At 48.6% G+C, this 12,315-nt stretch overlaps 1 protein-coding gene across 3 annotated transcripts in view; it reads right to left on the reverse strand.

The window, feature by feature from the left end:
- Positions 1 to 12,315, reverse strand: part of LOC129815843 (lysine-specific demethylase phf2-like) — a 278,038-nt gene that overhangs the window by 36,278 nt on the left and 229,445 nt on the right. For all 3 annotated transcript variants that reach the window (XM_055870000.1, XM_055870001.1, XM_055870003.1), the window contains one exon: positions 6,382 to 6,491. In XM_055870000.1, coding sequence (XP_055725975.1) covers positions 6,382 to 6,491 — 110 coding nt within the window. The remainder of the gene's footprint in view (positions 1 to 6,381; positions 6,492 to 12,315) is intronic.

The raw sequence follows: 12,315 nt of genomic DNA on the forward strand, positions 1-12,315 counted from the left end.
CAACTAGAGGGACATAACCCTGAGGAGAGACAACTAGAGGGACATAACCCTGAGGAGAGACAACTAGAGGAACATATCCCTGAGGAGAGACAATTAGAGGGACATAACCCTGAGGAGAGACAACTAGAGGGACATAACCCTGACCCTGAGGAGAGACAACTAGAGGGACATAACCCTGAGGAGAGACGACTAGAGGGACATAACCCTGAGGAGAGATGACTAGAGGGACATAAAGCTGCCCCTGAGGAGAGACAACTAGAGGGACATAACGCTGAGGAGAGACAACTAGAGGGACATAACCCTGACCCTGGGGAGAGACAACTAGAGGGACATAACCCTGAGGAGAGACAACTAGAGGGACATAACCCTGAGGAGAGACAACTAAATGGACATAACCCTGAGGAGAGACAACTAGAGGGACATAACCCTGACCCTGAGGAGAGACAACTAGAGGGACATAACCCTGAGGAGAGACAACTAGAGGGACATAACCCTGAGGAGAGACAACTAGAGGGACATAACCCTGAGGAGAGACAACTAGAGGGACATAACCCTGAGGAGAGACAACTAGAGGGACATAACGCTGCCCCTGAGGAGAGACAACTAGAGGGACATAACGCTGAGGAGAGACAACTAGAGGGACATAACCCTGACCCTGGGGAGAGACAACTAGAGGGACATAACCCTGACCCTGAGGAGAGACAACTAGAGGGACATAACGCTGCCCCTGAGGAGAGACGACTAGAGGGACATAACCCTGAACCTGAGAAGAGACAAGTAGAGGGACATAACCCTGAGGAGAGACAACTAGAGGGACATAACCCTGAGGAGAGACAACTAGAGACAACTAGAGGGACATAACCCTGAGGAGAGACAACTAGAGGGACATAACGCTGCCCCTGAGGAGAGACAACTAGAGGGACATAACGCTGAGGAGAGACAACTAGAGGGACATAACCCTGACCCTGGGGAGAGAAAACTAGAGGGACATAACCCTGAGGAGAGATGACTAGAGGGACATAACCCTGACCCTGAGGAGAGACAACTAGAGGGACATAACGCTGCCCCTGAGGAGAGACGACTAGAGGGACATAACCCTGAGGAGAGACAACTAGAGGATCATAACCCTGAGGAGAGACGACTAGAGGGACATAACCCTGAGGAGAGACAACTAGAGGGACATAACCCTGACCCTGAGGAGAGACAACTAGAGGGACATAACCCTGAGGAGAGACGACTAGAGGGACATAACCCTGAGGAGATACAACTAGAGGGACATAACCCTGAGGAGAGACAACTAGAGGGACACAACCCTGAGGAGAGACAACTAGAGAAACATAACCCTGAGGAGAGACAACTAGAGGGACATAACCCTGAGGAGAGACAACTAGAGGGACATAACCCCGAGGAGAGACAACTAGAGGGACATAACCCTGAGGAGAGACAACTAGAGGGACATAACCCTGAGGAGAGACAACTAGAGGGACATAACCCTGAGGAGAGACAACTAGAGGGACATAACCCTGAGGAGAGACAACTAGAGGGACATAACCCTGAGGAGAGACAACTAGAGGGACATAACCCTGAGGAGAGACGACTAGAGGGACATAACCCTGACCCTGAGGAGAGACGACTAGAGGGACATAACCCTGAGGAGAGACAACTAGAGGGACATGACCCTGACCCTGAGGAGAGATGACTAGAGGAACATAACCCTGAGGAGAGACAACTAGAGGGACATGACCCTGACCCTGAGGAGAGACGACTAGAGGGGCATAACCCTGAGGAGAGACAACTAGAGGGACATGACCCTGACCCTGAGGAGAGACGACTAGAGGAACATAACCCTGAGGAGAGACAACAAGAGGAACATAACCCTGAGGAGAGACGACTAGAGGGACATAACCCTGACCCTGAGGAGAGACAACTAGAGGGACATAACCCTGACCCTGAGGAGAGACAACTAGAGGGACATAAACCTGAGGAGAGACAACTAGAGGGACATAAACCTGAGGAGAGACAACTAGAGGGACATAACCCTGACCCTGAGGAGAGACAACTAGAGGGACATAACCCTGAGGAGAGACAACTAGAGGAACATAACCCTGAGGAGAGACAACTAGAGGGACATAACCCTGAGGAGAGACAACTAGAGGGACATAACCCTGAGGAGAGACAACTAGAGGGACATAACCCTGAGGAGAGACGACTAGAGGGACATAAACCTGAGGAGAGACAACTAGAGGGACATAACCCTGACCCTGAGGAGAGACAACTAGAGGGACATAACCCTGAGGAGAGACAACTAGAGGGACATAACCCTGAGGAGAGACAACTAGAGGGACATAACCCTGAGGAGAGACAACTAGAGGGACATAACCATGAGGAGAGACAACTAGAGGGACATAACCCTGAGGAGAGACGACTAGAGGGACATAACCCTGACCCTGAGGAGAGACGACTAGAGGGACATAACCCTGAGGAGAGACAACTAGAGGGACATAACCCTGAGGAGAGACAACTAGAGGAACATAACCCTGAGGAGAGACGACTAGAGGGACATAAACCTGAGGAGAGACAACTAGAGGGACATAACCCTGACCCTGAGGAGAGACGACTAGAGGGACATAAACCTGAGGAGAGACAACTAGAGGGACATAACCCTGACCCTGAGGAGAGACAACTAGAGGGACATAACCCTGAGGAGAGACAACTAGAGGGACATAACCCTGAGGAGAGACAACTAGAGGGACATAACCCTGAGGAGAGACGACTAGAGGGACATAACCCTGACCCTGAGGAGAGACAACTAGAGGGACATAACCCTGACCCTGAGGAGAGACGACTAGAGGGACATAACCCTGAGGAGAGACGACTAGAGGGACATAACCCTGAGGAGAGACAACTAGAGGGACATAACCCTGAGGAGATGCTGCTCCACTTGGAGCTGAAAGGAATAAGTAAAGATGGAAAGAAGAGTGTGTAACTTTGAGCAAGCTCTTCCCAGCTAACCTGGTGAGTCCCCCACGTCAACACTCTTCCCAGCTAACCTGGTGAGTTCCCCTTCAACAACACTCTTCCCAGCTAACCTGGTGAGTTCCCCTTCAACAACACTCTTCCCAGCTAACCTGGTGAGTTCCCCCTCAACAACACTCTTCCCAGCTAACCTGGTGAGTTCCCCCTCAACAACACTCTTCCCAGCTAACCTGGTTAGTTCCCCCTCAACAACACTCTTCCCAGCTAACCTGGTGAGTTCCCCCCTCAACAACACTCTTCCCAGCTAACCTGGTGAGTTCCCCTTCAACAACACTCTTCCCAGCTAACCTGGTGAGTTCCCCCTCAACAACACTCTTCCCAGCTAACCTGGTGAGTTCCCCCCTCAACAACACTCTTCCCAGCTAACCTGGTGAGTCCCCCCCGTCAACACTCTTCCCAGCTAACCTGGTGAGTTCCCCCCTCAACAACACTCTTCCCAGCTAACCTGGTGAGTCCCCCCCGTCAACACTCTTCCCAGCTAACCTGGTGAGTTCCCCTTCAACAACACTCTTCCCAGCTAACCTGGTGAGTTCCCCCCTCAACAACACTCTTCCCAGCTAACCTGGTGAGTTCCCCCTCAACAACACTCTTCCCAGCTAACCTGGTTAGTTCCCCCTCAACAACACTCTTCCCAGCTAACCTGGTGAGTTCCCCCCTCAACAACACTCTTCCCAGCTAACCTGGTGAGTTCCCCCCTCAACAACACTCTTCCCAGCTAACCTGGTGAGTTCCCCCTCAACAACTCTTCCCAGCTAACCTGGTTAGTTCCCCCTCAACAACACTCTTCCCAGCTAACCTGGTGTGAGTCCCCCCCCCCCCCCCCATCAACACTCTTCCCAACTAACCTGGTGTGAGTCCCCCCCCCCCGTCAACACTCTTCCCAACTAACCTGGTGTGAGTCCCCCCCCCCCGTCATCACTCTTCCCAACTAACCTGGTGTGAGTCCCCCCCCCCGTCATCACTCTTCCCAACTAACCTGGTGTGAGTCCCCCCCCCCCGTTAACACTCTTCCCAACTAACCTGGTGTGAGTCCCCCCCCCCGTCATCACTCTTCCCAACTAACCTGGTGTGAGTCCCCCCCCCCCCCCCCCCATCAACACTCTTCCCAACTAACCTGGTGTGAGTCGTCGTCCCCCCCCCATCAACACTCTTCCCAACTAACCTGGTGTGAGTCCCCCTCCCCCCGTCAACACTCTTCCTAACTAACCTGGTGTGAATCCCCCCCCCGTCAACACTCTTCCCAACTAACCTGGTGTGAGTCCCCCCCCCGTCAACACTCTTCCCAACTAACCTGGTGTGAGTCGTCCCCCCCCCAACAACACTCTTCCCAACTAACCTAGTGTGAGTCCCCCCCCCCCCCATCAACACTCTTCCCAACTAACCTGGTGTGAGGCCCCCCCCCCCCCCGTCAACACTCTTCCCAACTAAACTGGTGTGAGTCCCCCCCCCCGTCAACACTCTTCCCAACTAACCTGGTGTGAGTCCCCCCCCCCGTCAACACTCTTCCCAACTAACCTGGTGTGAGTCCCCCCCCCCCCCCGTTAACACTCTTCCCAACTAACCTGGTGTGTGTCCCCCCCCCCCCCGTTAACACTCTTCCCAACTAACCTGGTGTGAGTCCCCCCCCCCCGTTAACACTCTTCCCAACTAACCTGGTGTGAGTCCCCCCCCCCCCGTTAACACTCTTCCCAACTAACCTGGTGTGAGTCCCCCCCCCCCCGTTAACACTCTTCCCAACTAACCTGGTTTGAGTCCCCCCCCCCCTCAACACTCTTCCCAACTAACCTGGTGTGAGTCCCCCCCCCCATCAACACTCTTCCCAACTAACCTGGTGTGAGTCCCCCCCCCATCAACACTCTTCCCAACTAACCTGGTGTGAGTCCCCCCCCCATCAACACTCTTCCCAACTAACCTGGTGTGAGTCCCCCCCCCCATCAACACTCTTCCCAACTAACCTGGTGTGAGTCCCCCCCCCCCATCAACACTCTTCCCAACTAACCTGGTGTGAGTCGTCCCCCCCCCCTCAACAACACTCTTCCCAACTAACCTGGTGTGAGTCCCCCCCCCCCATCAACACTCTTCCCAACTAACCTGCTGTGAGCCGCCCCCCCCCCCCCCATCAACACTCTTCCCAACTAACCTGGTGTGAGTCCCCCCCCCCCCCCCCATCAACACTCTTCCCAACTAACCTGGTGTGAGTCGTCCCCCCCCCCCCCCCCAATCAACACTCTTCCCAACTAACCTGGTGTGAGTCCCCCCCCCCGTTAACACTCTTCCCAACTAACCTGGTGTGAGTCCCCCCCCCCCCCCCCGTTAACACTCTTCCCAACTAACCTGGTGTGAGTCCCCCCCCCCCCGTTAACACTCTTCCCAACTAACCTGGTGTGAGTCCCCCCCCCATCAACACTCTTCCCAACTAACCTGGTGTGAGTCCCCCCCCCATCAACACTCTTCCCAACTAACCTGGTGTGAGTCCCCCCCCCATCAACACTCTTCCCAACTAACCTGGTGTGAGTCCCCCCCCCCATCATCACTCTTCCCAACTAACCTGGTGTGAGTCCCCCCCCCCGTCAACACTCTTCCCAACTAACCTGGTGTGAGTCACTCCCCCCCGTCAACACTCTTCCCAACTAACCGGGTGTGAGTCCCCCCCCCCATCAACACTCTTCCCAACTAACCTGGTGTGAGTCCCGCCCCCCCGTCAACACTCTTCCCAACTAACCTGGTGTGAGTCCCGCCCCCCCGTCAACACTCTTCCCAACTAACCTGGTGTGAGTCCCCCCCCCCTTCAACACTCTTCCCAACTAACCTGGTGTGAGTCCCCCCCCCCATCAACACTCTTCCCAACTAACCTGGTGTGAGTCCCCCGCCCCGTCAACACTCTTCCCAACTAACCTGGTGTGAGTCCCCCCCCCCCCGTCAACACTCTTCCCAACTAACCTGGTGTGAGTCCCCCCCCCCCCGTCAACACTCTTCCCAACTAACCTGGTGTGAGTCACCCCCCCCCCCCCGTCAACACTCTTCCCAACTAACCTGGTGTGAGTCCCGCCCCCCCGTCAACACTCTTCCCAACTAACCTGGTGTGAGTCCCCCCCCCCTTCAACACTCTTCCCAACTAACCTGGTGTGAGTCCCCCCCCCCATCAACACTCTTCCCAACTAACCTGGTGTGAGTCCCCCGCCCCGTCAACACTCTTCCCAACTAACCTGGTGTGAGTCCCCCCCCCCCCGTCAACACTCTTCCCAACTAACCTGGTGTGAGTCCCCCCCCCCCCGTCAACACTCTTCCCAACTAACCTGGTGTGAGTCACCCCCCCCCCCCCCGTCAACACTCTTCCCAACTAACCTGGTGTGAGAGTTTGGCTGCGGCAGCCGCCAGTCCGGTTTCTATGGACGCCACTCGCGCTCCTTCTCTGGCCGGCCTCGCCTGACGAAGCACAGATGGACCGACACGCGCTGCAACCACAGAGACGCCAAAACACTTCACAGTTCAGACAAAACATGCATCTATACGGAACAAAAACATAAAACTATATCAAAGACTTTACTGAGATACAGTTCTTATAAGGAATTCAGTCATTTGAAAAAATTTTTTTTTGGCCCTAATCTATGGATTGGGAATACAGAAATACCTTAAAAAATCTAAAGGCACTCACACTTCTGAGCTACCTTTGTTGCAGGTGCATGGTAACAGTTGAATAACATGAGACAAAATAAGAAACGGGCACACTGCTCTGATAGTATCACTGCTCTGGATAGTATCACTGCTCTGGATAGTATCACTGCTCTGGATAGTATCACTGCTCTGGATAGTATCACTGCTCTGATAGTATCACTGCTCTGATAGTATCACTGCTCTGATAGTATCACTGCTCTGGATAGTATCACTACTCTGGATAGTATCACTGCTCTGGATAGTATCACTGCTCTGATAGTATCACTGCTCTGGATAGTATCACTACTCTGGATAGTATCACTGCTCTTGATAGTATCACTACTCTGATAGTATCACTGCTTTTGATAGTATCACTGATAGTATCACTACTCTGGATAGTATCACTGGATAGTATCACTACTCTGGATAGTATCACTGCTCTGGATAGTATCACTGTTCTGGATAGTATCACTGCTCTGGATAGTATCACTGCTCTGTCTAGTATCACTACTCTGGATAGTATCACTGCACTGGATAGTATCACTGCTCTGATAGTATCACTGCTCTGGATAGTATCACTACTCTGGATAGTATCACTGCTCTTGATAGTATCACTACTCTGATAGTATCACTGCTTTTGATAGTATCACTGATAGTATCACTACTCTGGATAGTATCACTGGATAGTATCACTACTCTGGATAGTATCACTGCTCTGGATAGTATCACTGCTCTGGATAGTATCACTGCTCTGGATAGTATCACTGTTCTGGATAGTATCACTGCTCTGATAGTATCACTACTCTGGTTAGTATCACTACTCTGGATAGTATCACTGCTCTGGTTAGTATCACTACTCTGGATAGTCTCACTGCTCTGGATAGTATCACTGGATAGTATCACTGCTCTGGATAGTATCACTACTCTGGATAGTATCACTACTCTGGATAGTATCACTGCTCTGGATAGTATCACTACTCTGGATAGTATCACTACTCTGGATAGTATCACTGCTCTGGATAGTATCACTGCTCTGGATAGTATCACTGGATAGTATCACTGCTCTGGATAGTATCACTACTCTAGTAGTATCACTACTAGTATCACTGCTCTGGATAGTATCACTACTCTGGATAGTATCACTGCTCTGGATAGTATCACTGCTCTGATAGTATCACTGCTCTGGATAGTATCACTGCTCTGGATAGTATCACTGGATAGTATCACTGCTCTGGATAGTATCACTGCTCTGGATAGTATCACTGGATAGTATCTCTGCTCTGATAGTATCACTGCTCTGGATAGTATCACTGCTCTGGATAGTATCACTGCTCTGGATAGTATCACTGATAGTATCACTGCTCTGGCTAGTATCACTGCTCTGGCTAGTATCACTACTCTGGCTAGTATCACTGCTCTGGATAGTATCACTACTCTGGATAGTATCACTACTCTGGATAGTATCACTGCTCTAGATAGTATCACTGCTCTGATAGTATCACTGCTCTGGATAGTATCACTGCTCTGGATAGTATCACTACTCTGGATAGTATCACTGCTCTAGATAGTATCACTGCTCTGGATAGTATCACTGCTCTGATAGTATCACTGCTCTGGATAGTATCACTGCTCTGGATAGTATCACTGCTCTGGATAGTATCACTGCTCTGATAGTATCACTGCTCTGGATAGTATCACTACTCTAGTAGTATCACTGCTCTGGATAGTATCACTACTCTAGTAGTATCACTGCTCTGGATAGTATCACTACTCTAGTAGTATCACTGCTCTGGATAGTATCACTACTAGTATCACTGCTCTGGATAGTATCACTACTCTGGATAGTATCACTGCTCTGATAGTATCACTGCTCTGGATAGTATCACTGCTCTGGATAGTATCACTGGATAGTATCACTGCTCTGGATAGTATCACTGGATAGTATCACTACTCTGGATAGTATCACTGCTCTGGATAGTATCACTGGATAGTACCACTGCTCTGAATAGTATCACTGGATAGTATCACTGCTCTGAATAGTATCACTGGATAGTATCACTACTCTGGATAGTATCACTGGATAGTATCACTACTCTGGATAGTATCACTACTCTGGATAGTATCACTACTCTGGATAGTATCACTGCTCTGGATAGTATCACTGCTCTGATAGTATCACTGCTCTGGATAGTATCACTGCTCTGGATAGTATCACTGCTCTGATAGTATCACTGCTCTGGATAGTATCACTACTCTGGATAGTATCACTACTCTTGATAGTATCACTGCTCTGATAGTATCACTGCTCTGATAGTATCACTGCTCTGGATAGTATCACTACTCTGGATAGTATCACTGCTCTAGATAGTATCACTGCTCTGGATAGTATCACTGCTCTGATAGTATCACTGCTCTGGATAGTATCACTGCTCTGGATAGTATCACTGCTCTGGATAGTATCACTACTCTGGATAGTATCACTGCTCTGATAGTATCACTGCTCTGGATAGTATCACTGCTCTGATAGTATCACTGCTCTGGATAGTATCACTACTCTAGTAGTATCACTGCTCTGGATAGTATCACTGCTCTGATAGTATCACTGCTCTGATAGTATCACTGCTCTGGATAGTATCACTGCTCTGGATAGTATCACTGGATAGTATCACTGCTCTGGATAGTATCATTGCTCTGGATAGTATCACTGGATAGTACCACTGCTCTGGATAGTATCACTGCTCTGGATAGTATCATTGCTCTGGATAGTATCACTACTCTGGATAGTATCACTACTAGGATCTCTGCTCTGGATAGTACCACTGCTCTGGATAGTATCACTGCTCTGGATAGTATCACTACTAGTATCTCTACTCTGGATAGTATCACTACTCTGGATAGTATCACTGCTCTGGATAGTATCACTACTCTGGATAGTATCACTGCTCTGGATAGTATCACTACTCTGGATAGTATCACTGGATAGTACCACTGCTCTGGATAGTATCACTGATAGTATCACTACTCTGGATAGTATCACTGCTCTGATAGTATCACTGCTCTGGATAGTATCACTACTCTGGATAGTATCACTGCTCTGGATAGTATCACTGATAGTATCACTGCTCTGGATAGTATCACTACTCTGATAGTATCACTACTCTGATAGTATCACTACTCTGGATAGTATCACTACTCTGGATAGTATCACTGCACTGGATAGTATCACTGCTCTGGATAGTATCACTACTCTGGATAGTATCACTACTCTGGATAGTATCACTGCTCTGGATAGTATCACTGATAGTATCACTGCTCTGGATAGTATCACTACTCTGATAGTATCACTGCTCTGATAGTATCACTACTCTGGATAGTATCACTGCTCTGGATAGTATCACTACTCTGATAGTATCACTACTCTGATAGTATCACTACTCTGATAGTATCACTACTCTGATAGTATCACTACTCTGGATAGTATCACTACTCTGGATAGTATCACTGCTCTGGATAGTATCACTGCTCTGGCTAGTATCACTGCTCTGGATAGTATCACTGCTCTGTCTAGTATCACTGCTCTGGATAGTATCACTGATAGTATCACTGCTCTGGATAGTATCACTACTCTGGATAGTCTCACTGCTCTGGATAGTATCACTGCCCTTGGTAGTATCACTGCTCTGGATAGTATCACTGCCCTTGATAGTATCACTGCTCTGGATAGTATCACTGCTCTGATAGTATCACTACTCTGGATAGTATCACTGGATAGTATCACTGCTCTGGATAGTATAACTGCTCTGATAGTATCACTGCTCTTGATAGTCTCACTGCTCTTGATAGTATCACTGCTCTGGATAGTATCACTGCTCTGGATAGTATCACTACTCTGGATAGTATCACTGGATAGTATCACTACTCTGGATAGTATCACTGCTCTGGATAGTATCACTGGATAGTATCACTACTCTGGATAGTATCACTGCTCTGGATAGTATCACTACTCTGGATAGTATCACTACTCTGGATAGTACCACTACTCTGGATAGTATCACTGCTCTGGATAGTATCACTGCTCTGGATAGTATCACTGCTCTGGATAGTATCACTGCTCTGGATAGTATCACTACTCTGGATAGTATCACTGCTCTGGATAGTATCACTGCTCTGGATAGTATCACTGCTCTGGATAGTATCACTACTCTGGATAGTATCACTGCTCTGGATAGTATCACTGCTCTGGATAGTATCACTGATAGTATCACTGCTCTGGATAGTATCACTGATAGTATCACTGCTCTGGATAGTATCACTGATAGTATCACTGCTCTGGATAGTATCACTGCTCTGGATAGTATCACTACTCTGGATAGTATCACTGATAGTATCACTACTCTGGATAGTATCACTACTCTGGATAGTATCACTGATAGTATCACTACTCTGGATAGTATCACTACTCTGGATAGTATCACTGCTCTGGATAGTCTCACTGCTCTGGATAGTATCACTACTCTGGATAGTATCACTACTCTGGATAGTATCACTACTCTGGATAGTATCACTGCTCTGGATAGTATCACTGCTCTGGATAGTATCACTGCTCTGGATAGTATCACTACTCTGGATAGTATCACTACTCTGGATAGTATCACTGCTCTAGATAGTATCACTGCTCTGATAGTATCACTGCTCTGGATAGTATCACTGCTCTGGATAGTATCACTACTCTGGATAGTATCACTGCTCTAGATAGTATCACTGCTCTGGATAGTATCACTGCTCTGATAGTATCACTGCTCTGGATAGTATCACTGCTCTGGATAGTATCACTGCTCTGATAGTATCACTGCTCTGGATAGTATCACTACTCTAGTAGTATCACTGCTCTGGATAGTATCACTACTCTAGTAGTATCACTGCTCTGGATAGTATCACTACTCTAGTAGTATCACTGCTCTGGATAGTATCACTACTAGTATCACTGCTCTGGATAGTATCACTACTCTGGATAGTATCACTGCTCTGATAGTATCACTGCTCTGGATAGTATCACTGCTCTGGATAGTATCACTGGATAGTATCACTGCTCTGGATAGTATCACTGGATAGTATCACTACTCTGGATAGTATCACTGCTCTGGATAGTATCACTGGATAGTACCACTGCTCTGAATAGTATCACTGGATAGTATCACTGCTCTGAATAGTATCACTGGATAGTATCACTACTCTGGATAGTATCACTGGATAGTATCACTACTCTGGATAGTATCACTACTCTGGATAGTATCACTACTCTGGATAGTATCACTGCTCTGGATAGTATCACTGCTCTGATAGTATCACTGCTCTGGATAGTATCACTGCTCTGGATAGTATCACTGCTCTGATAGTATCACTGCTCTGGATAGTATCACTACTCTGGATAGTATCACTACTCTTGATAGTATCACTGCTCTGATAGTATCACTGCTCTGATAGTATCACTGCTCTGGATAGTATCACTACTCTGGATAGTATCACTGCTCTAGATAGTATCACTGCTCTGGATAGTATCACTGCTCTGATAGTATCACTGCTCTGGATAGTATCACTGCTCTGGATAGTATCACTGCTCTGGAT

This window comes from Salvelinus fontinalis, chromosome 18, assembly GCF_029448725.1.
Source record: "Salvelinus fontinalis isolate EN_2023a chromosome 18, ASM2944872v1, whole genome shotgun sequence".
Classification (NCBI taxonomy): domain Eukaryota; kingdom Metazoa; phylum Chordata; class Actinopteri; order Salmoniformes; family Salmonidae; genus Salvelinus; species Salvelinus fontinalis.